At 44.7% G+C, this 25,221-nt stretch overlaps 1 protein-coding gene across 2 annotated transcripts; it reads left to right on the forward strand.

Moving 5' to 3' along the window:
- The first annotated feature begins 9,249 nt into the window (after positions 1–9,249).
- PNRC2 (proline rich nuclear receptor coactivator 2) lies at positions 9,250–14,515 on the forward strand. 2 transcript variants are annotated; one of them, XR_013223890.1, is made up of 3 exons: positions 9,250–9,409; positions 10,695–10,884; positions 13,274–14,515. XR_013223890.1 is itself a non-coding variant. In XM_077296104.1 (2 exons), the coding sequence occupies exon 2, from the start codon at positions 13,292–13,294 to the stop codon at positions 13,688–13,690; it is 399 nt and encodes a 132-aa protein (XP_077152219.1). In that variant the 5' UTR covers positions 10,750–10,884; positions 13,274–13,291; the 3' UTR covers positions 13,691–13,805. The 2 variants fall into 2 exon arrangements, 1 of the variants encoding a protein (XP_077152219.1); XM_077296104.1 differs by lacking the exon at positions 9,250–9,409 and having other exon boundaries at positions 10,750–10,884; positions 13,274–13,805.
- The last annotated feature ends 10,706 nt before the right edge of the window (positions 14,516–25,221 follow it).

Below are 25,221 nucleotides of genomic sequence, written 5' to 3' on the forward strand. Positions count from 1 at the left end.
ACCTCTTTCTTTTAGAATCAGGTGGTCTCACTGGGGTTGTGGCTGTTGTGGTTGATGTTGAGGCAGGCCTGGTTGAGGAGGATGCTGGTGATGATGCTCTTTGTGTTGCTGTGGGTGTGGATGAAGCACTTGTTGAGCTCTGGAGTTGTTGGACCAAGGCTGCAGCGGCTGGGTCTCGGGGCACTGGTTCCCTTTGGTCAATGTGCGCCTTGACAAGGGATCTTCCTAGTTCCTCAAAAAACATCCTTTTTCTTTGAATTCCATCCTTGGTGAATGTGGGTCCACAACACAAATGAATTGCATGCTGACACATCAAGGATGTTGTAATATACAACCATTGGCCATCTCCTAGTCATTCGCTGGCAAGTGTAGGTGGCAGTCAGCTTGTCCACTCCTCCTTTGTTTTTGTTATAGTCCAGGATAATTCTGGGCTTTTTGTCACTTCCTGATGACACAGCTGCATCTTTGTGAAGTGTGGACATCAGTACCACATTCCGTCGTTTTTTGGGGCAGTATGAAACAGCAGTGGTGGTGTCTGTAAAAACAAACTTTGAGGAAAGTGGAGCCCTGTCCTTCATCTGCAACAATTCAGCGGGCAGCTCAGGTTTGTTTTCTTTCACTGTGCCCACCATGGTGATTTTCCTCCTGAGAAGTTCTTGTCCAAGGTCATAGCTGGTAAAAAAAATTGTCACAAGTAATGTTGTGACCCTGCAGTCCAGTAGTCATATCGAGGACTACACGTTTTCCTTGGTTTTTTTCAGGGATGCCGCTTGCAGACTTGCCTGTGTAAATCTGTAGATTCCATGCATAGCTAGTTTTTGCATCACAGGCTGCCCAGATTTTTATGCCGTATTTGCCTGGCTTACTTGGCATGTATTGCCGGAAGGGGCATTTTCTGCGGAAAGGGAGAAAACGTTCATCTACTGTCACCTCTGGCCCTGGGTTGAACATCAGTGGAAGGAGCTGCACCCATTTCTCCCAAACATCTGTTGTGAAATTGGATTCTGGGCTCCCCCGGTGGCCACTTGTGGAATTGTACTTGTGTGCATCATCCCCTCTGTTCACCTGCTCCTATCAGGATGTGGGAGTCGCTATATAACCTTGCTCCTCTGTCAGTTTCATGCCGGTCAACAATGTAATCAGAAGCCTTCTGTGCATGTTCCTGCTACTAGACAACTCCTAGCTAAGTTGGACTTTTGTCCTTGTGTGTTTTTGCATTTTGTTCCTGTTCACAGCTGCTGTTTCGTTACTGTGTCTGGAAAGCTCTTGTGAGCGGAAATTGCCACTCTGGTGTTATGAGTTAATGCTAGAGTCTTAAAGTAATTTCTGGATGGTGTTTTGATAGGGTTTTCTGCTGACCATGAAAGTGCCCTTTCTGTCTTCATGCTATCTAGTAAGCGGACCTCGATTTTGCTAAACCTATTTTCATACTACGTTTGTCATTTCATCTAAAATCACCGCCAATATATGTGGGGGCCTCTGTCTGCCTTTTGGGAAAATTTCTCTAGAGGTGAGCCAGGACTGTCTTTTCCTCTGCTAGGATTAGGTAGTTCTCCGGCTGGCGCTGGGCATCTAGGGATAAAAAACATAGGCATGCTACCCGGCCACTTCTAGTTGTGCGGCAGGTTTAGTTCATGGTCAGTATAGTTTCCATCTTCCAAGAGCTAGTTCTCATATATGCTGGGCTATGTTCTCTCGCCATTGAGAATCATGACAGTTTGACCGGCCCAAAAAAGGGTTAAATTACTGGCTGAGAAAGGAGAGAAAAAAGAAGTCTGCTACAATTTTTTTTTTTTTTTCCCTCTAGTTCTGAGTGTGCTCTTAATTGAATCACTTGCTAGTTTGCCTATGCTGCAGCCTTCCTCTCTTTCTCTCCTTCTAATCCTTGAATGGCTCTGTGTTCACCTGTTTCAAATGGATCTTCAGAGTGTAGCTACAGGTTTGAATAATCTCGCCACAAAGGTACAAAATTTGCAAGATTTTGTTGTTCATGCACCTATGTCTGAGCCTAGAATTCCTTTGCCTGAATTCTTCTCGGGGAATAGATCTCACTTTCAAAATTTTAAAAATAATTGCAAATTGTTTTTGTCCCTGAAGTCTCGCTCTGCCGGAGACCCTGCACAGCAGGTCAGGATTGTAATTTCCTTGCTCCGGGGCGACCCTCAGGACTGGGCTTTTGCATTGGCACCAGGGGATCCTGCGTTGCTCAATGTGGATGCGTTTTTTCTGGCCTTGGGGTTGCTTTATGAGGAACCTCATTTAGAGCTTCAGGCGGAAAAGGCCTTGATGTCCTTGTCTCAGGGGCAAGATGAAGCTGAAATATACTGCCAAAAATTCCGCAAATGGTCTGTGCTTACTCAGTGGAATGAGTGCGCCCTGGCGGCGATTTTCAGAGAAGGTCTCTCTGATTCCATTAAGGATGTTATGGTGGGGTTCCCTGTGCCTGCGAGTCTGAATGAGTCCATGACGATGGCTATTCAGATCGATAGGCGTCTGCGGGAGCGCAAACCTGTGCACCATTTGGCGGTGTCTACTGAGAAAACGCCAGAAAATATGCAATGTGATAGAATTCTGTCCAGAAGCGAGCGGCAGAATTTTAGACGAAAAAATGGGTTGTGCTTCTATTGTGGTGATTCAACTCATGTTATATCAGCATGCTTTAAGCGTACTAAGAAGCCTGACAAGTCTGTTTCAATTAGCACTTTACAGTAAAGTTTATCCTATCTGTGACCCTGATTTGTTCTTTGTCATCTATTACCGCGGACGCCTATGTCGACTCTGGCGCTGCTTTGAGTCTTATGGATTGGTCCTTTGCCAAACGCTGTGGGTATGATTTGGAGCCATTGGAGGCTCCGATACCTCTGAAAGGGATTGACTCCACCCCATTGGCTAGTAATAAACCACAATACTGGACACAAGTGACTATGCGTGTTAATCCGGATCACCAGGAGGTTATTCGCTTTCTGGTGCTGTATAATCTACATGATGTTTTGGTGCTGGGATTGCCATGGCTGCAATCTCATAACCCAGTCCTCGACTGGAGAGCTATGTCTGTGTTAAGCTGGGGATGTAAAGGAACTCATGGGGACGTACCTTTGGTTTCCATTTCATCATCTATTCCCTCTGAGATTCCTGAATTTTTGTCTGACTTTCGTGACGTTTTTGAAGAACCCAAGGTTGGTTCACTACCTCCGCACCGGGAGTGCGATTGTGCCATAGACTTGATCCCGGGTAGTAAATACCCTAAGGGTCGTTTATTTAATCTGTCTGTGCCTGAACACGCGGCTATGCGAGAATATATAAAGGAGTCCTTGGAAAAGGGACATATTCGTCCTTCGTCATCTCCCTTAGGAGCCGGTTTTTTCTTTGTGTCTAAGAAAGACGGCTCTTTGAGGCCGTGTATTGATTATCGACTTTTGAATAAAATCACGGTTAAATATCAATATCCGTTACCACTGCTTACTGATTTGTTTGCTCGTATAAAGGGGGCCAAGTGGTTCTCTAAGATTGATCTCCGTGGGGCGTATAATTTGGTGCGAATCAAGCAGGGGGATGAGTGGAAAACCGCATTTAATACGCCCGAGGGCCATTTTGAGTATTTGGTGATGCCTTTTGGTCTTTCAAATGCCCCTTCAGTCTTCCAGTCCTTTATGCATGACATTTTCCGCGATTATTTGGATAAATTTATGATTGTGTATCTGGATGATATTCTGATTTTTTCGGATGACTGGGACTCTCATGTCCAGCAGGTCAGGAGGGTTTTTCAGGTTTTGCGGTCTAATTCCTTGTGTGTGAAGGGTTCTAAGTGTGTTTTTGGGGTTCAAAAGATTTCCTTCTTGGGATACATTTTTTCCCCCTCTTCCATCGAGATGGATCCTGTCAAGGTTCAGGCTATTGGTGATTGGACGCAACCCTCTTCTCTTAAGAGTCTTCAGAAATTTTTGGGCTTTGCTAACTTTTATCGTCGATTTATTGCTGGTTTTTCTGATGTTGTAAAACCATTGACTGATTTGACTAAGAAGGGTGCTGATGTTGCTGATTGGTCCCCTGATGCTGTGGAGGCCTTTCGGGAGCTCAAGCGCCGCTTTTCTTCCGCCCCAGTGTTGCGTCAGCCTGATGTTGCTCTTCCTTTTCAGGTTGAGGTCGACGCTTCTGAAATCGGAGCTGGGGCGGTGTTGTCGCAGAGAAGTTCCGACTGCTCCGTGATGAGACCTTGTGCTTTTTTTTCCCGTAAATTTTCGCCCGCCGAGCGGAATTATGATATTGGGAATCGGGAGCTTTTGGCCATGAAGTGGGCTTTTGAGGAGTGGCGTCACTGGCTTGAGGGGGCCAGACATCAGGTGGTGGTATTGACTGACCACAAAAATTTATTTACCTTGAGTCTGCCAGGCGCCTGAATCCTAGACAGGCGCGCTGGTCGTTGTTTTTCTCTCGGTTTAATTTTGTGGTGTCTTACCTACCGGGTTCTAAGAATGTTAAGGCGGATGCCCTTTCTAGGAGTTTTGAGCCTGACTCCCCTGGTAATTCTGAGCCCACAGGTATCCTTAAAGATGGAGTGATATTGTCTGCCGTTTCTCCAGACCTGCGGCGGGCCTTGCAGGAGTTTCAGGCGGATAGACCTGATCGTTGCCCACCTGGTAGACTGTTTGTTCCTGATGATTGGACCAGTAGAGTCATCTCTGAGGTTCATTCTTCTGCGTTGGCAGGTCATCCTGGAATCTTTGGTACCAGGGATTTGGTGGCAAGGTCCTTCTGGTGGCCTTCCCTGTCACGAGATGTGCGAGGCTTTGTGCAGTCTTGTGACGTTTGTGCTCGGGCCAAGCCTTGTTGTTCTCGGGCTAGTGGATTGTTGTTACCCTTGCCTATCCCGAAGAGGCCTTGGACGCACATCTCGATGGATTTTATTTCGGATCTGCCTGTTTCTCAGAAGATGTCTGTCATCTGGGTGGTGTGTGACCGTTTCTCTAAGATGGTCCATCTGGTTCCCTTGCCTAAGTTGCCTTCTTCTTCCGAGTTGGTTCCTCTGTTTTTTCAAAATGTTGTTCGTTTGCATGGTATTCCGGAGAATATCGTTTCTGACAGAGGGACCCAATTCGTGTCTAGATTTTGGCGGGCATTCTGTGCTAGGATGGGCATAGATTTGTCTTTTTCGTCTGCTTTCCATCCTCAGACTAATGGCCAGACCGAGCGGACTAATCAGACCTTGGAGACATATTTGAGGTGTTTTGTGTCTGCGGATCAGGATGATTGGGTTGCTTTTTTGCCTTTGGCGGAGTTCGCCCTCAATAATCGGGCCAGCTCTGCCACCTTGGTGTCCCCGTTTTTCTGTAATTCGGGGTTTCATCCTCGATTTTCCTCCGGTCAAGTGGAATCTTCGGATTGTCCTGGAGTGGATGCTGTGGTGGAGAGGTTGCATCAGATTTGGGGGCAGGTGGTGGACAATTTGAAGTTGTCCCAGGAGAAGACTCAGCTTTTTGCCAACCGCCGTCGTCGTGTTGGTCCTCGGCTTTGTGTTGGGGACTTGGTGTGGTTGTCTTCTCGTTTTGTCCCTATGAGGGTTTCTTCTCCTAAGTTTAAGCCTCGGTTCATCGGCCCGTACAAGATATTGGAGATTCTTAACCCTGTGTCCTTCCATTTGGACCTCCCTGCATCCTTTTCGATTCATAATGTTTTTCATCGGTCATTGTTGCGCAGGTATGAGGTACCGGCTGTGCCTTCCGTTGAGCCTCCTGCTCCGGTGTTGGTTGAGGGTGAGTTGGAGTACGTTGTGGAAAAGATCTTAGACTCTCGTGTTTCCAGACGGAAACTCCAGTATCTGGTCAAATGGAAGGGATACGGTCAGGAGGATAATTCTTGGGTCACTGCCTCTGATGTTCATGCCTCCGATCTTGTCCGTGCCTTTCATAGGGCTCATCCTGATCGCCCTGGTGGTTCTGGTGAGGGTTCGGTGCCCCCTCCTTGAGGGGGGGGTACTGTTGTGAAATTGGATTCTGGGCTCCCCCGGTGGCCACTTGTGGAATTGTACTTGTGTGCATCATCCCCTCTGTTCACCTGCTCCTATCAGGATGTGGGAGTCGCTATATAACCTTGCTCCTCTGTCAGTTTCATGCCGGTCAACAATGTAATCAGAAGCCTTCTGTGCATGTTCCTGCTACTAGACAACTCCTAGCTAAGTTGGACTTTTGTCCTTGTGTGTTTTTGCATTTTGTTCCTGTTCACAGCTGCTGTTTCGTTACTGTGTCTGGAAAGCTCTTGTGAGCGGAAATTGCCACTCTGGTGTTATGAGTTAATGCTAGAGTCTTAAAGTAATTTCTGGATGGTGTTTTGATAGGGTTTTCTGCTGACCATGAAAGTGCCCTTTCTGTCTTCATGCTATCTAGTAAGCGGACCTCGATTTTGCTAAACCTATTTTCATACTACGTTTGTCATTTCATCTAAAATCACCGCCAATATATGTGGGGGCCTCTGTCTGCCTTTTGGGAAAATTTCTCTAGAGGTGAGCCAGGACTGTCTTTTCCTCTGCTAGGATTAGGTAGTTCTCCGGCTGGCGCTGGGCATCTAGGGATAAAAAACGTAGGCATGCTACCCGGCCACTTCTAGTTGTGCGGCAGGTTTAGTTCATGGTCAGTATAGTTTCCATCTTCCAAGAGCTAGTTCTCATATATGCTGGGCTATGTTCTCTCGCCATTGAGAATCATGACAAACATCCCTGATGGGAGCAAGTTTGTCAGATTTTGTTCTGGTGTCTCTGTTGTCAAATCTGAGGACCATTGATATCATTTGAAACTTTTGAAGTGACATTGTTGCCCGGAAAATATTCCTGCCTGTCGATGCGTCCCAGAGACTATCAGTGGCCTCATTGCAGGATTTGTACACTCCAGCAAGGAGAAGAACACCAATGTAGGCATCCAGGACATCATCATGAAGGTCATTCCACATGTTGCCGTGGACTTTTTTTCCTTCAAGGTTTGTCATAGCAATAATGACTTTTTTTTATTGACAATGGCATAAACAGATCAAAACATGTCTTGATGTCACTTACTCTTGTCACAGCAAACCTTGTGATTCCAGGGGTCATTTTTATGATATTTGCAGCATCTGCCCTGCCATGTACATCTGGAGGTACTGAGCTCCAACTGATCTTGCCACTTTTGGATTAGAATCTTTCAGCGGGAGCAGCTTCAGCACCAGTGACCTCCTCATCAGACTGATCAGAACTGTCTGTGTCTTCCGGTTGATACTCCACATCATCTTCCTCCTCAGAAACCTGTTCATCTGTATCAGTTTGCTGCTGTGTGTTCTCTGATTCATTATCATCTAAGATATAATTCAGAATTTGGCTTACATCAAATCTTCTCATTGTTGTATGTGTAACCTGGAGATGTATACTCCGCAAAGTACCAACTCTAAGCTGATTTGGCCATACATGCCTGGACATGTCCCTAACTCAAGTTGTTGGAGGTAGAGCTGGCTGTGGGCTGTGGGTTTATATTGTGTTTATGAGTTCAGTTTTGGGACTTATTATTGTTTTTTTACTCTTATATTAGACCTGGGTCGAAATTGACCCCAACAAAACAAATGTTATAATTTTAATAAGAGCATTTTACAATTTAGTAAAATAGTTTTATTTTATTGTATTTTGTTTTAAAATAAGTTCCTGAAAAGTCAAAAAGTCTTGATGCAATAAACAAATGTATGTAGAATTTGTATGCATTTAAAACCTAAAACGGGTCGGTCACGACCCTAACACTAGAGGAAGGTTTTAAAGACGAGCCATGCAAAACTCAAACCGAATTACAAATGAGAACAGGGAGCTGTGGGAGAGCACAGGCTGGCTTCTTAGAGTCTTACTGTCAGCTGCCCATGACCTTCCTTCATGACCTTCATGTAAAGGAACACTCACGATATTCCTGCTGTCGACCATTTTTCTCGTTCGTCGGGTGACTTGATCTTTTGAGCTGTTTACACAGGACAATGCACTGCCAAAAACAATGTCAGCCTCTGCGCCCTGAACAATGTATTGCAGATCGATGAGACGGATTTGCCTGTGTAAACTGCCTGCTAAATCACCACCAATCTGTAAATCTTTACCGAATGGTGGTCTTTTATCGGGTGGTGTGGAAGTGCAATCTTATTCTTAAACGCTGTTGTAAAAAGGCGGCGCTGAAGTATAAGGTCCATTAATGACTACCATAAAAAGGCGTTATTGGCGATAATGTATTAAAGGGACAGTACCCTTGTTTGGAAAATATACCTTATACACAGGATAGGGAATAACTTCCCAACTGCTGGGACCCCCACCATTCGTGAAAACCGAATAGAGCAATCCTTAGCACTGCTGATCCATTCTCAACCTCGCTGTGGCACGCGTAGTTGACGCCACATCTCACGATACACGGAGGATGGAGGGGCTACCGAAACGGATGGTTATGTACCTTCCATGATGAAAACAACCTCACTAGAGGTCCAACGGACCCAGTAATTATAGGTTAGTGGGAATGCTTGCGCTTTCGCTCAACTGATCTCCGGCACTCCTATAAGAATGGATGGAGCGGCACTGCTTGTGGTCGACCACTGCCCCATTCGCAGGGGTCACTCCAGAGCCCCGTTTCTCACAATTAGTTGGGACATCCATTTTGGCACTGAGACAAATTTTCCCATTGGTGGCGCCGAGACAAATTCTAAAACTAAAATGTCCCCTAGTTACTTATAGACTGCAAGCGCTTGTGTGTGGGCCCTTCATTTCTCTTGTTTTAGATGTGAATATACTTTAGAATTGCTATTTCTTCTTATATTAACAAGCCGTGTTCTGTATCCAGTCTCATTTTCGGTTTATTTCAGTTTTTCGCCCTCCTGCCATAATCATAGCATAATCTCTCAGGTACTTTATCCTATAGCACCTCCATTACTAACAGCAACGCAAGCAGGCATTTTAGCTTGTACACGGCTGCATGGACCCCGTTTCTTGTTTCCAGGCAAATGTCGCAACCGTGTGCAAGTTTGTCTCCAACCTCCAGACTTTGTTTTGCTTCCCTCCCCTCCCCCCTCACACAATAACAAGAGACACGAAATGGAAACAGGGGGCGGAGCCAGAGAGCAGAAGTCCGAAGCCGCACCGCAACAGGCGCCACTCACGTAATAGGCGTTCTGATTGGCCGGGCGGGAGTCACTCTTCTCTCCCATTGGTTAAGGACGCAAGTAAGGTGGAGGCAACGCTCCATATTTGTCTCTTACTTAGCTGGGAAGGTCGAGCTGAGAGTTGTGAGTTGGACCCGAAGGGAGAGAGAGGAAGGTGCTGAGCAGGGGGCGACAAGCTGCCACCTCATTGTGGAGTTACCGTCCCGGTGCGCGAGTTCACCATAGCGGAGGGCAGAGAGACGACGAGTCGGTGTTGTGGAAGGAAGTCTCGGTAAGTTACTGCCCCTCCTGCTCGGGCGCCATGTTTAGCTGGCTCGTCTCTCTACTTCTTTGTTCCCCTGCGTCGCTTACGTCATCCTGTACTTTCACCCCGAACTTTCCAAGTGTGACCCCAGCGGCAACCCACTTATTATGTGCCCCCCATTGCTGTGCTAGAGGCTTCATACTGCTCAGGTTGGGTGGGGGTGAAAATACTGATTACTTGGTGATGCTGGTGTTTGCTCTTTGATTTGGTACAGTATATGTATAATACTTATATATTCTCTATCCCCCCTTTTGTACCATATATTAGATGTTCACATTTAGGAATGTTCACACTTTGCGGTTTTTGCTGCGGATCCGCAGCAGTTTTACATGCAGGGTACAGTACAATGTTACCCTATGGAAAACAAAAACCGCTGTGCCTGCCCACATTGCGGAAAATCCTGGGAAAAAACGCGCGGAATTGCTGCGGAAAAAAAGGAGCATGTCACTACTTTCTGCGGATTCCGCAGCGGTTTTCAACATGCCCCAATTAGGAAAGTGCTGTTGAAAACCCGCAGAGGAATCCGCAGCAAAATCTGCAAAGTGTGAACAAGCCCTTATGCTTTTGGAACAAAGGAACTAAACAAATATTTATATAATACTAGTTTTATATGTATGAGACTGCTTCTGTATTGTGTGTGTGTGTGTGTACACTGCCCCTCCCTGTGGTGTGTGTACACAGTGTCTGTGTGTGTGTGTACACAGTGTCTGTGTGTGTGTGTACACAGTGTCTGTGTGTGTGTACACAGTGTCTGTGTGTGTGTACACAGTGTCTGTGTGTGTGTGTGTGTACACAGTGCCTGTGTGTGTGTGTACACAGTGTCTGTGTGTGTGTGTACACAGTGTCTGTGTGTGTGTGTACACAGTGTCTGTGTGTGTGTGTACACAGTGTCTGTGTGTGTGTGTGTACACAGTGTCTGTGTGTGTGTACACAGTGCCTGTGTGTGTGTGTACAGTGCCTGTGTGTGTGTACACAGTGCCCCTCTCTGTGTGTGTACACAGTGCCCCTCTCTGTGTGTGTACACAGTGCCCCTCTCTGTGTGTGCACAGTGCCCCTCTCTGTGTGTGCACAGTGCCCCTCTCTGTGTGTGCACAGTGCCCCTCTCTGTGTGTGCGCAGTGCCCCTCTCTGTGTGTGCGCAGTGCCCCTCTCTGTGTGTGCGCAGTGCCCCTCTCTGTGTGTGCGCAGTGCCCCTCTCTGTGTGTGCGCAGTGCCCCTCTCTGCTCCTCCTGATTATTTTATTTTTTTAACAGCTGTATAGACTTCAGTTCTCGCTATCCCCAGCAGCTTTCTGCCAAGGGGATTCATGTTTGTTTTGGATCTTCACTGGCCCATGCAAAAACAGTCTGGCAAGTGGAAGTGTGGATCACAGAGGGTAATCCAGTCCTTACTGCATCTGGGATCTGGAGGAGGAGTGGAGGCATTTGAGGGATCTGGTGCAAGGTAAGTAGCTGCTACTGGCTTTGTATGAAGAGCCGTTATGGCCGAAAAGGGATATTCCTTTCTATGCTTTGTCCCTCCTGTGGTGTTACCCCTCCCACAGTTACTAGATACATTTGCCGTCTATCTTTTTGAAACTGGACTTTGTAATTTTTTTTTTTTTTTCTTCTCAAAGTCCAAAGTCCAGTTTCAAAAAGTTAGTAGATACATTTGTGGTATAACACTGGGATGGGTAACAACACAGGAGGGACAAAGCATAGAAAGTAATGTCTAAGTAAAGCATAAAAATAACATAATTTCCTTTTATAATAATTATAAGCAGATTTGTGGGATTCTAGGTCCCAAGACCCTGAGAAATACAGTTTTTGCATACTCAGAGTATGGATTTAATAGAAAGCTAGGAGAAAACAAATATAACCAGTGCCTATTAAATATCCCTTACTCTGGCAAGATGAACTGTTAACTGAATTAGGGTTGTGTGTGTTTAATTATTATTATTATTATTTTTATTTTTTTTGTGTAGGGGGTCCCCCCCCATAACATTTTACTTCTATACATTAATTCTAGAGCACTTTGCATACATCAGAACTTTTTTTTATACAGTGCCTACAAGTAGTATTCAACCCCCTGCAGGTTTACACATTTGGAATTAACTTGGCATTGTGACATTTGGACTGTAGATCAGCCTGGAAGTGTGAAATGCACTGCAGCAAAAAAGAATGTTATTTCTTTGTTTATTTTTTTTTTTAAATTGTGAAAATTCTTTTCAGAGGGTCATTTATTATTCAACCCCTCAACCCACCAGAATTCTGTTTGGTTCCCCTAAAGTATTAAGAAGTAGTTCAGGCACAAAGAACAATGAGCTTCACATGTTTGGATTAATTATCTTTTTCCAGCCTTTTCTGACTATTTAAGACCCTCCCCAAACTTGTGAACAGCACTCAAACATGGTCAACATGGGAAAGACAAAGGAGCATTCCAAGGCCATCAGAGACAAGATCGTGGAGGGTCACAAGGCTGGCAAGGGGTACAAAACCCTTTCCAAGGAGTTGGGCCTACCTGTCTCCACTGTTGGGAGCATCATCCGGAAGTGGAAGGCTTATGGAACTACTGTTAGCCTTCCACGGCTTGGACAGCCTTTGAAAGTTTCCTCCCGTGCCGAGGCCAGGCTTGTCCGAAAAGTCAAGGCTAACCCAAGGACAACAAGGAAGGAGCTCCGGGAAGATCTCATGGCAGTGGGGACATTGGTTTCAGTCAATACCATAAGTAACGTACTCCACCGCAATGGTCTCCGTTTCAGACAAGCCCGTAAGGTACCTTTACTTTCAAAGTGTCATGTCAAGGCTCGTCTACAGTTTGCTCATGATCATTTGGAGGACTCTGAGACTGACTGGTTCAAGGTTCTCTGGTCTGATGAGACCAAGATCGAGATCTGTGGTGCCAACCACACACGTGACGTTTGGAGACTGGATGGCACTGCATACGACCCCAAGAATACCATCCCTACAGTCAAGCATGGTGGTGACAGCATCATGCTGTGGGGCTGTTTCTCAGCCAAGGGGCCTGGCCATCTGGTCCGCATCCATGGGAAGATGGATAGCACGGCCTACCTGGAGATTTTGGCCAAGAACCTCCGCTCCTCCATCAAGGATCTTAAGATGGGTTGTCATTTCATCTTCCAACAAGACAACGACCCAAAGCACACAGCCAAGAAAACCAAGGCCTGGTTCAAGAGGCAAAAAATCAAGGTGTTGCAGTGGCCTAGTCAGTCTCCTGACCTTAACCCAATTGAAAACTTGTGGAAGGAGCTCAAGATTAAAGTCCACATGAGACACCCAAAGAACCTAGATAATTTGGAGAAGATCTGCATGGAGGAGTGGGCCAAGATAACTCCAGAGACCTGTGCCGGCCTGATCAGGTCTTATAAAAGACGATTATTAGCTGTAATTGCAAACAAAGGTTAGTCCACAAAATATTAAACCTAGGGGTTGAATAATTATTGACCCACACTTTTATGTTTAAAAATTTAACTGAGCAACAAAACTTTTTGGTTTGTAAGATTTATGCATCTGTTAATAAATCCTGCTCTTGTTTGAAGGCTCTAACTTATTTGCATCTTATTAAACCTGCTAAATCTGCAGGGGGTTGAATACTACTTGTAGGCATTGTATATACTTTTGTTCGCATAGAGCATTGTGCCATCCCTGTGAGGCTCATTCACATGTGGTTTTATTTAACACGTGGCACAGACTGATTAGGCTCTCTGGCTTCTTTACACACCGATGGCTAACATTTTACTTTGAGGCTGCTGGTGTTTTCTGTGAACCTGTATGTTGTAAATGGTGTGGACGTGATGACATGGCTAACATTGTAATTTTTTTTTTTTTTATAGGTGACATCAATTTTGAAGATGGGTGGAGGTGAGCGATGTAACATTCCTGTTCATCAGCATAGACCTAGTGTTGGCAAACGTAGCAACCGGCAGACATTATTAGAACGTAACAATCAAAACCTGAATACATCTCACAGTAAAGACAGAGGACGTGGTCCAGCCGGGCTAGCATGGCAGGCCATGCAGAACAGAGTCATCAATAATAACCGGTCTCCAAACCAGAACTGGAATTCTGGTTTCCATGGATCCAATCACCTCTTGAATAACCAGAATTATGCTGGTGCCAAATTTAGTGAGCCACCATCACCAAGTGTTCTTCCAAAACCTCCAAGCCACTGGGTACATCTGTCTTGTAATCCTGCCGATAAAGAATTTATGTCCTTCCAGCTTAAAACCTTGCTGAAGGTCCAGGCCTAAGCATCTTGGACCAATCCAATACAGCATTTACAGACAATTGCAGAGTAGCAAGCTAAAGACTCACTTCTGGGTGTTTGTTTCCCAGCCCCCCCCCCCCATCACTAGGCACATAGTCCATATTGGTTTATTTCTGCTCTGCCTAAACTTGCTCAGGAGCAAGACTGAACTATCTGGAGAAACTTCTGTGAAGACTTCTGCATGGGAATCAACTTCTTTTTTTTTTTTTTTTTTTTTTCCCCAGCATATTTTGTTCATATTTCAATGAACTATTTTGTTCATATTTCAATGAACTAAAAATTTTTGTTCATGCAATACTTTGCACTTGACATAAAACTGTGAATTCATTGAAAGCTGGTTTGCAACGAGTAGCACTGTCCAGCTAGCCTTCAGATGAGCTTCACCGTTTTGCATATTCTTTGGGGTCTGCAGGGATGACTTTACATTCATAGCGCCTTTTTTTTTAATTTTTTTTTATTTTTTTTATTCCCCCCCCCCCCCCCCTCTCTGTATGCATTAATCTTGTAAAGACAAAGGCTTAATGTTAATGTCTATGCTTTTTATTTTTAAAGCAAACTTTTTTTTATATGTGCCAATTGAACTGCATGTTTGCACTGCCAGTTACTGCCAAAATAACTTTTGGCCTCTGCCTCTTGTTTCTGGTTGTCCACTAACCCCCCCTCTTTTCAGTACCCCTCAGTTCTGGTTGTACCACCACTCCCATCCCTTCTTAGTCTCTGCTAATGTATGGTGTGTCTGGAGACATATCTATATATCTATCTCTCCAGGAAATGTTAATGTCCAATTTCCAATTGTATGTAAAGTTCCAAAACAAAAAAGCTTTCAGGTTTAGGGTTCATTTTAGCATTTTCAAAGTTAAGAGGTATGTTCACAGAAAAAACAAACTCTTAATTGAGTAGGGCTTTGTGGAGGTGTGACAATTGTCCAAAAGATTTTCTATAATTCCAAAACTTGGTGTAAATTTATAGCTGAACTCCACCTGCATCCACAGCTGACATGTCAGTGTGTCGGACAAGGACCACCTAAAGATTTGCATCTTATTAACCGTTATGAAAAATTGTTGATATATTTCCTTGAGTTGTACCAGAAGTTCCAAAACAAGGTGACTTGTCCTACTTTATATATATATATATATATATATATATATATATATATATATATATATATATATATATATATATATTATTTTGTTCCCTGTAAAATAGTGTAATTGAGTTTTGTTTTTTTTTTATATATTTTTTTTTTTCCCCCTCTTATGGCTATCTTTACTGCTACTCTGCAATTCTCCAAGCTAGCTTGTAGTAACACGAACTAATCAGTTCTGTAAATACCTGTAAAAGTTGTAGCATATGTAAATGAAAGCAGGAAAGTCTGCAGATATAAAGTATTTTTTAGTACAAACTGCTGAATGTAGTCATGCGAAAGCCATGGCTTCAAATATTGAATATTTTGTTAACAGAACCCAAGTGTGAGTGTAGCCTTTGCACAAAGTGCCAGTATAAATATGTACACGTTCTCGTGTTATCAGTTGTAACTGGTTCTGTCGTGGGATTGGTGCGAATGAAGCATTTAATTATTTTATACATAAAAAAAAAAAAAACAAAAAAAAAACAAAGCTGCTCCAATTTGATGGTAACACATTGTTTTTGCATAAATAGATGTATTTTTCTATTTTGCAGGCTGAGTACTCCACCGCTCAGTCTAGTGACGCTGTAAATACATGTTATAGTTAATGAGTATATATGAAATGTTGCTCAGATTACATGAATTGCACTGTGTGGGCCTTTATTCCATGACTTGGGAATATTCCATTATCCATATTTGGATATCTCATCCTATGACCCCCCCCCCCCCCCCCTCCCTAAATCTGTGAAGGTGGAATAACCTAAGCCCAACTTGAATGCGCTAATACTTTCAACAACTGCCTTACCTCTTTGACAACTTGGATTCCTGTTATCAGAAGACTGGACATTCCTTTAAATAATGACTTGTCTAAAATTGATATCCTTCTACAATGTTCTGCAGGTATAATGGACTCTTAATTTTCCATGTGAGAATTGCACTTTTCTGTGTGTGGTCCAGTTCTATCCAAAATTATGCTAAATGCTTTTATTTTTTATGTTTTTAACCAGATCATGTCAGTTAACACAAGACTTTGTAATGTTTCGTATATGTGGACTGTGACTTGTAAACTTGTAATTTACAGACTAGGGCAGCCTCGATTCATCATTGTTTTCTCCCTCTGCATGGAAAAAAAAAAAATGGTTCTAAGGGTATGTTTCCACGTTCAGGAAACGCTGCTTGTTTGACGCTGCGCAGAGCTGCAGCGTCCAGATGTTCCTGCATAGTGGAGGGGATTTTATGAAATCCCGTCTCCACTATGCGTGGAAACCCGCACGCGGCGGCCCTGCGACTCCGGACATGCGCGTCTTTTCAGATCGCAGCATGTCCGTACACCTTGTGGGGACGCAGCGTCCCCGCAAGGCATATCACAGAGCCCTATGGGAGAGAGCGATCATCCCGGATGTGAAGAGTTAACACATCCGGCATGATCGCGTCCCAGAAAGGGGGCGGGGCTTAGCGCCGAGCGGCTTCACCGCTGCGGCGATACCGTCGGCCGTACGGAACGTGGAAACGTACCCTAAGGGACTAAGTTTACATCTCCAATTGTCTTTGTATACTTCAGATGTTTCAGCCACAAGGCTCGTTCACAAATTCGATTTTTCTTGTACGAGTGTGATCTATGATTTTCAAGGATGGCACTTATGCTTATATTCTGTGGGGCTCTGCAAATGTCCTCCCCAAGTACAAGAAATTGACACTTGGACAGCACTGATCAGAATTGTCTGACCGGTTGTTCTCGTACGTGGAAAATACCGACATGTGAATGAGCCCTTGGTCATCGTGTGTGTTTTTTTTTTTTTTTTTTTTTTTTTTTTTTTTTCCCCAAAACGTTCAATTCTTTGTGCAATTGTACTCCAATCCTGGAGTACAAAAATCTTTTCTTTAATTTGTGCAAAAAAAAAATGAAGTCATACGTTGGCCTTCAAATATCCATTTTGTGCAAAAAAAAAAAAAAAAAAAAACCCCAGCATGTTTTATTTTTGTGCAAAATTCATGAACCCATGTAAAACGTTTTGAAGACCGTTAAAAAAAAAATAATAAAAAAAAAAAAAAAAAATGCAAATGATAAATCGGGGCTGTTAATGCAGTTATTAACTTTTTAGATGCATTCGCTGGGCTGGAAATGAATTTCTGTATAGTTCTTGGGGGGAGGGGTCAAAAACAGTAAGTGATCTAATGTGAAAATACCACACAAATTGAAAAGGCTTTCTTACTTGGCTGAGGTGTTTTTTTTTTTTTTTTTTTTAGAAATTTTACAGTATTTAAATACAGCTATGTGACCATGCCTTTGGTTAGCTTTCTTCATGTTACGTGTGGCAGCAGTATTAAATGTACAATGCTTTCATTGGAAATGGTCAAAGTAACATGTGCCTGCAAATTTGGCTTTTTTTTTTTTTTTTTTTTTTGGGACCTCCTGTATGGCTCTTGAGGCTCTATTCATACCTTGTAGAGCCCATTTTTCGTGCAATGGAAACAAATTGTCTAATGTGCAATGCATATTTTTTTTTTTAATACAAAAATAAATTCTAATCGTCTGAGATGGAGAATGACACGTTATCTGTCACCCCATAAAGACTTCTTTACACTTAATAGTGCAATGAAAGTCACCCAATTTTGCAGTAAATTGTGTATTTCATGAGTCATTTGTCTCTATTAAAGCTTTACAGTTAACATCCTTGTACAGGTACAATCTTGCATTTCAATATAAGGTGGCTATCTGCGAATCAGTCTACAGGTCTGCTTAATAGCAAAGAACATTTCCATCCCAAAAGCATGCATCAAATGATTAAGTAATCTGTATTTTTTGTTTGTCTTCTCCATTGATTTGTTATGGGCAAGCATTTCTTGAATACTGCTGTGCTGTATTCACTTACTTTACAATTGTTACAATGTGAGACCTCTATGTAAAATTCATCTAATTATACATGAAGAATGTGTCAGCAGCACTCATGAATTATGGAGAAAAAGAAAATAATTGGCATATTTAGGTTGGCATATTCCCTCTACTCCATAGTTCTGTGTTTCAAAAATGCCCAAACTGAATTGGATTATAAATTTCAAGTAACAAAAAAAAATTTGGTCTATAAACAAGAAATAAAATAAGTTTTCTTCCCCCTAGTATTGTCTTTTGTTTTTCTTCATCTGTAGACTGGAGCAGATGGGATTGGCAAGACATGGTGGCGTTTTATTCTTTTACTCACTTTTCAAAGTTTATCCCATTTCTTTTCACACCCCAACTAGATTTTTGCTTTAAGGAAGTTGGTGCTACTGCTTGAGCAACAGTATGAACCACTGGTAACTGGAACCCCTTACCCGAACTGATGTTGCCTCTGCAGTAGGACAGCATATTGTGAGGATTGGGCACTAGAACAGCACGCTCAAGGAATCCTAGCCAAGTTCAGCATAGTGCTTCCAAAATTAAAATGGCTTGGGAGTAGGGATGAGTGGACATGTGGATGTCCAGATTTGACAGGCCCCCTTTTTTTTTTTTTTTCTCTCTCTTCCCCTTTTTCCAATGGTCGGGTACCAGGACTACCTCAACTTGAACTCGAACACCAAAGAAGTGAATGGAGACCCAAACGTGGGTGCTGTAAGATGGTTAATGTTCCTCACTCTATCACACTCGCTCAGAAGGCCATGTTTAGGGTGTCTGGTAGGAACCCAGAACTTAGTTTGCTCACCTCTACTTGTAAGCACTGTGCATGTGATGGGTATCTTGGGCAACGAGCTACAAAAATGTAGTAGGCATTGTAGGAACAGTGCAACATTAGTAAATTTGAAAGTTGCTGTTTATAAGTTGTTGTTTTTTTTTTGTTTGTTTTTTTAAATTGGAATATAACTGTAGCAACACGTGCTCCAATAATGTAATGCATAGCTACATGCGTTTCTCTATCGCTTCATTGGGGGACACAGGAAATCATGGGTGTATGCTGCTGCCACTAGGAGGCTGACACTATGCAAACAAATAAGTTATCGCCGCCGTGTAACCACCCCCCCCCCACCGACGGGAAGTAGGATATTCAGTTTAGCTTAGCGTCAGTAGGAGGTGGACACGGGTTTTTCATTAGACCCATATCTACCTCAGTGTGCGCCGTTCCTTTTCAGGTACCACAGAGGGATACAGTGTGAACGATCATTACTGTATTCCTACAAAGAGACCATGAGTACGGCGTGTACCGCCACCCCGTATCCTTATGTCTAGTCGGCAGAACCCCAGCCCCTAACACAAAAGCGTGTTCAGGTGATCCGATTGTTGGTCCTGGCGGTCACCAGCAGTAATCTAGGTCCCGGCTTCGCTCGGGCCTAGCTGCAGCACTGGCAAAACTCCCCCCCACCCCCTTTTCCTGTTCTTCAGGCGGGGTTTTTTTCCTACCCGTTGCTCGGTTCCTCCTGGCCTGTGTAGCTTGCACATCCGGCCTGTTATAGCCCTGCCCCCCAAAGCTTCATCTCTATGCATCTGAGGCAGCGCCATCTTTAGCCTCCTGAACCTGGCACTTGGCTCTGCCCCTCTTCCAGGCCAGTCAGTCTCCTTGTACCAGGGCATCCTCTCACGGCCTCCATTTTCTGCCTCCTGGGACCGAATAGTGTCTTTCCTGTGGGACCTTCCTCTTCCATCTGTCCTACAGCCTGGAAGTTGAAAACAGGACAACTACTGTGAGTAGCTGCGCTGCAGAATTACCTATCTTCTGGCACCTGCTAGTGCACAAGCCAGGCACTGCAAAATAAAGCTGAGGGACTATCTGCAGGTTCAAGGGTGAGAGTAGCCATCAACCCAACGGTGCTGGCGTAATATCTGCTCTAGAGCAGTGCAGTGACTGGTGTAATAAATGCTCTAAACCAGTGCAGTGACTGGGGTAATAAATGCTCTAGAGCAGAAAAATGCAGTCACTGGTCTATTATGTGCTCTTCAGCCGTGCAGTGACGGGTGTAATAAATGTTCTAGCGCAGTGCATTAAAGGGCCACTGTCACCCCCCTCCAGCCGTTATAAACTAAAAGAGCCACCTTGTGCAGCAGTAATGCTGCAGTCTAAGGCCGGCCTCACACTAGCGAGTTTTACGGACGTAAGAGCGCAGAAATTACGTCCGTAAAACTCGCAAAATAAACGGCACAATTATTCTCAATGGGGCTGCTCCTATTAGCCGTATATTACGGTTCAGTATTATACGGCTTTCCACGGCCGTACAAAATCGCAGCATGCTGCGTTTGTCAGCGTATTGCGCAAAAAAATCGCTAATGAAAGTCTATGGGGGCGAGAAAAATACGGATTCCACACGGACCTGCAGTGTGACTTGCGAGAAATACGCAGCGCTGTTAGTGAAAAGTCGGTAATTCAATTGCCGGCTTTTCATTTCTCCTGCACAAACCCGACAGGATATGAGATATGATTACATACAGTAAACCATCTCATATCCCCATTTTTTTTGCATATTCCACACTACTAATGTTAGTAGTGTGTATGTGCAAAATTTCAGCGCTGTAGCTGCTGAAATAAAGGGTTAAATTGCGGAAAAAATTGGCGTGGGCTCCCGTGCAATTTTCTCCGCCAGAATGGTAAAGCCAGTGACTGAGGGCAGATATTAATAGCCAGGAGAGGGTCCATGGTTATTGCCCCCCCCCCCCCCCCCCCCCCGTGGCTAAAAACATCTGCCCCCAGCCACCCCAGAAAAGGCACATCTGGAAGATGCGCCTATTCTGGCACTTGGCCACTCTCTTCCCACTCCCTGTAGTGGTGGGATATGGGGTAATGAAGGGTTAATGCCACCTTGCTATTGTAAGGTGACATTAAGCCAGATTAATAATGGAGAGGCGTCAATTATGTCACCTATCCATTATTAATCCAATTGTTGGAAAGGGTTAAAAAACACACATGATTTAAAAGTAGTTTAATGAAATAAACACAGCGGTTGTTGTAATAATTTATTGTTCTCTCAATCCATCAGGAACACCCTCGCTTGGAAAAATAATAAACGCACAAGATACATACCTTCTGGTGAACCGTCTCGTCCCACGAAGTAATCCATCTGAAGGGGTTAATTAATATTACAGGCACGAGCTGCAATAAACCACTCGCTCGTGCCTGTAATCCCCGGGTGCTGAAAGGAAAGCAGGATCTGTACTTACATTGAGTCGCGGTGAGGCGCCCTCTGGTGGATGTTCTCATGAACTGCAGCCTGGGAACTTTTTCCCACGCTCCAGGTCATATGAGGACATCCACCAGGGGGCGCATCACCGCGACTGAAGGAAATGTAGGTCAATGACCTACATTTCATTCATTCGCCGGGGATTACAGGCACGGAGCACAGCTGCATTAGCAGGGCTCCTGCCTGTAATATTAGTTAACCCCTTCAGATGGATTACTTCGTGGGACGAGACGGTTCACCAGAAGGTATGTATCTTGTGCGTTTATTATTTTTCCAAGCGAGGGTGTTCCTGATGGATTGAGAGAACAATAAATTATTACAACAACCGCTGTGTTTATTTCATTAAACTACTTTTAAATCATGTGTGTGTGTGTGTGTTTTTTAACCCTTTCCAACAATTGGATTAATAATGGATAGGTGTCATAATTGACGCCTCTCCATTATTAATCTGGCTTAATGTCACCTTACAATAGCAAGGTGGCATTAACCCTTCATTACCCCATATCCCACCACAACAGGGAGTGGGAAGAGAGTGGCCAAGTGCCAGAATAGGCGCATCTTCCAGATGTGCCTTTTCTGGGGTGGCTGGGGGCAGATGTTTGTAGCCACGGGGGGGGCCAATAACCATGGACCCTCTCCTGGCTATTAATATCTGCCCTCAGTCACTGGCTTTACCATTCTGGCGGAGAAAATTGCGCGGGAGCCCACGCCAATTTTTTCCGCAATTTAACCCTTTATTTCAGCAGCTACAGCGCTGAAATTTTGCACATACACACTACTAACATTAGTAGTGTGGAATATGCAAAAAAAATGGGGATATGAGATGGTTTACTGTATGTAAACCATGTCTCATATCCTGTCGGGTTTGTGCAGGAGAAATGAGAAGCCGGCAATTGAATTACCGGCTTTTAACACATATCGCGCTGAATGAAATCTAAATACAGAATATATATATATGTGTCTCAATGACATATATATATATATATATACTGTATATATGTTTTCCCGAACATTTGAGCACATAAATCCATTAGATGTCGGTTTTGCAAGCCCGTGAGAAAATATCGCAGTACGGATGCCATACGGATTACATACGGAGGATGCCATGCGCAAAATACGCTGACACACCCTGACTACGGATCAATATTTTGGGAACATTTCTCCGTATTACGGCCGTAGTACGGACGTATAATACGTGGCGTATTGTCTTACACCCAGTGTGAGGCCGGCCTAACAAGGTGGCTCTTTTAGTTTTTGATTCATTTATTACCTCAAAAAAGCGTTTTAAAAATTGGCCACACATACCAGATATTGTACCAGGAGGCGGTCCGAATCTTCCTGTATGAAGCTCCCAACTGCCGTCACTCTTCTCTTCAGGGGCGATGGTACCCGCCCCCTGAGCACTGTTATCTTCTGAAATCCGGCGCCTGCGCTGTGCGTGCCTGCCTGGGGCCTGCGCAGTGTTCATTGTCAGTGCGGCCACACTGTTGCTGAATCCCCCGCCCCGCACTGTTATTCATTATGCACAGTGCGGGGCTGGGGAGCGTCTAAACAGCGCAGTGCGCATGCCCAGGAACCCCAGCCCCGCACTGTGCATAATGAATAACAGTGCGGGGCAGGGGATTCAGCAACAGTGTGGCCGCACTGACAATGAACACTGCGCAGGCCCCAGGCAGGCACGCAAAGCGCAGGCGCCGGATTTCAGAAGATAACAGCGCTCAGGGGGCGGGTACCATCGCCCCTGAAGAGAAGAGTGACGGCAGTTGGGAGCTTCATACAGGACGATTCGGACCGCCTCCTGGTAGAATATCTGGTATGTGTGGCCAATTTTTAAAACGCTTTTTTGAGGTAATAAATGAATCAAAAACTAAAAGAGCCACCTTGTTAGACTGCAGCATTACTGCTGCACAAGGTGGCTCTTTTAGTTTATAACGGCTGGGGGGGGGGTGACAGTGGCCCTTTAAGTGCTCTTGAGCCATGCAGGCAGCAGCATTGGGCATGCTGCCGTCACTTGTATCACTGCCTGCTCTGCGCCCTCCACAGGGAGATGGGCATTATAAATCCTGCCGTACGCTGTTTGCTCTGAAGAATGTTTGACTTGCACATTTTCCACTACACCACACTGCTGTTGTTTTTCCCCTATTACATTTCTGTGCCTTGGTTTCAGCAGAGCAAGGTTCAGCCATTACTCTAAACACAATGATTCTAGAGCTCTGGCATATAGCAGAGAGGGGAACTGTTCCTTCCCTTCACTACTGTAGTGTTGGGACCAACCTCCAGCTGGGTAAAGTCTGTGGCTCAGTGGACAAAGAAGCTGAACACAAATCGCAGGCCCAAGGGTCTGAACCCAAGTGCACAACAGAGAGTATAGTTTAGTCTCCCTCTGATTCCATGTCTACTGGTCTTCCCTCAGGAGAGAAGACAGATTGGGAGAGGCTTTGTGGTGCGGCTTACTACACATGAGATTGTTATTCTGCCTAATGCCGTCAGGTGCCCAGACCTAGACCACAACACAGAATCGGCTCTCTCAAATACCCTTCTCCAGGGTTCTCTCCATGCTGATTCAGTCGCAGGATACTGAGATCCGATCGTAGCAGCACTCTATCCGCCATCCAGGTTCCACAAGCACCACCTTCCAGGTACAGTACGGTATTTTGAAACTTGTATTTCCACCAAATCAGACGTGTCTTGGATTGACCGCTGCAGTGGTACTGGCGTTCTGTACTGTATTCAGGTAAGTCAGACGCACTTCCTTCATGCTCCTTGCGTTCGATTGCAGCAGTACTCTATCCGCTATCCAAGTTTTAGATGCGTCATCTTCCAGACTCATTTAGTCAATGCCTACAGTCTTTCCAGTGGTTTAGACATGCCCGAGGTCGATTGCTGCTTTGGTCCTGCTCTTCTGCCCCAGAGTCAGGTGAGTCAGAAACGTCCTCTATCACGTACCTCCGGGTCTTTTGCAGCATCTGCCTAGGCTCCCCTCTAGCCACCGCTCAGAGAGAGGTGCCCGGTATTCATCACTTCTGGTTGGCTGCCGAGCGGTTACAGTCCGCTTTCAGGTGAGTCAGAGGTGCACCTTCTGCCGTGTGTTTCATGGCCAATAACATCTGTAGTCTATTAACAGCTAAACAGAAATTCTACCATGTACCACAGGATGGATCTCCATACCACAGGGTCGATCTCGGAGGCAGCATAAGTGGCCAGTCCACTTTCAGGTAGGTCATTATTTGGTTTGGCTTCTCATCTCTTTCCCAACCATTCAATTATTGCAATGTTCTCATGTAGCGTAAATAAGTAGTATCACCCGCTACAATATATTTTTCGGTTGGGGGAGGGGCAGAAAGTCTGCATTTAATGTACACGCACTATGGCCGATTTCACACTAGCGTTTCTGTACGTAGGCCTACGCTGTACACAGAAACACTAGTGTGAAACCTGCCTAAGTGCAGCAAAAATGGCTGCATCTCTTCTTGGTAGGAAAAACGCTGCACAGAGTATGTGCACTTTTGCTGCATTTTTACTTTTGTGCAAAAGTTTTCCCCACTCATGATGGGTGAAAGCTGTTGCAAAGACACAAAGAATTGACATGACTTGGATCTGCTGCAAGTTGCGTGTGCGCAACACTTAAGGATTCTCATTCATTTTGCTGGTACTAGAAGTCCTTCAGTTTTTGTGACATCTTTTCCTGAAATTCTGTGCCCTTTTTTCTCCATACATACCTTTTGATGATTGTGGCCAAAGTGTTCTATTTTAACCTTATCGGTCCACACTTGTTTCCACAATGCATGAGGCTCCTTTAGATGTTCTTTTGCATACTTCTGAAGCCTGTTTCACACGTCAGTGGCTCCGGTACGTGTGGTGACAGTTTCCTCACGTACCGGAGACACTGACACACGTAGACACATTAAAATCAATGTGTCTCTGCACATGTCAGTGATTTTTTGCAGACCGTGTGTCCGTGTGCAAAACACGGAGACATGTCTACGTTTCTCCGGCAGCACGGTCCGCAAAGCGTCCCGCACACGTGCACACGGAGAACAGTGTGCATTCTCCGTGTGCACGTACCGCCGCAGGAGAAACAGCGCTAGAGTTAAGCGCTGTCCCCCGCTTTTGGTGCTGCAGCCGGCATTCATTCCTTCTCCCTAGCAGCGTTCGCTGGAGAGCAGGAATGAAAAATCAATGCTTTTTTTAAATTTTTTTTATGTTTAAAATAAAGTTCGTGGCCACCTTCCGCCTCCCACCCCCTG

Source organism: Ranitomeya variabilis, chromosome 3 (genome assembly GCF_051348905.1).
Source record: "Ranitomeya variabilis isolate aRanVar5 chromosome 3, aRanVar5.hap1, whole genome shotgun sequence".
Classification (NCBI taxonomy): domain Eukaryota; kingdom Metazoa; phylum Chordata; class Amphibia; order Anura; family Dendrobatidae; genus Ranitomeya; species Ranitomeya variabilis.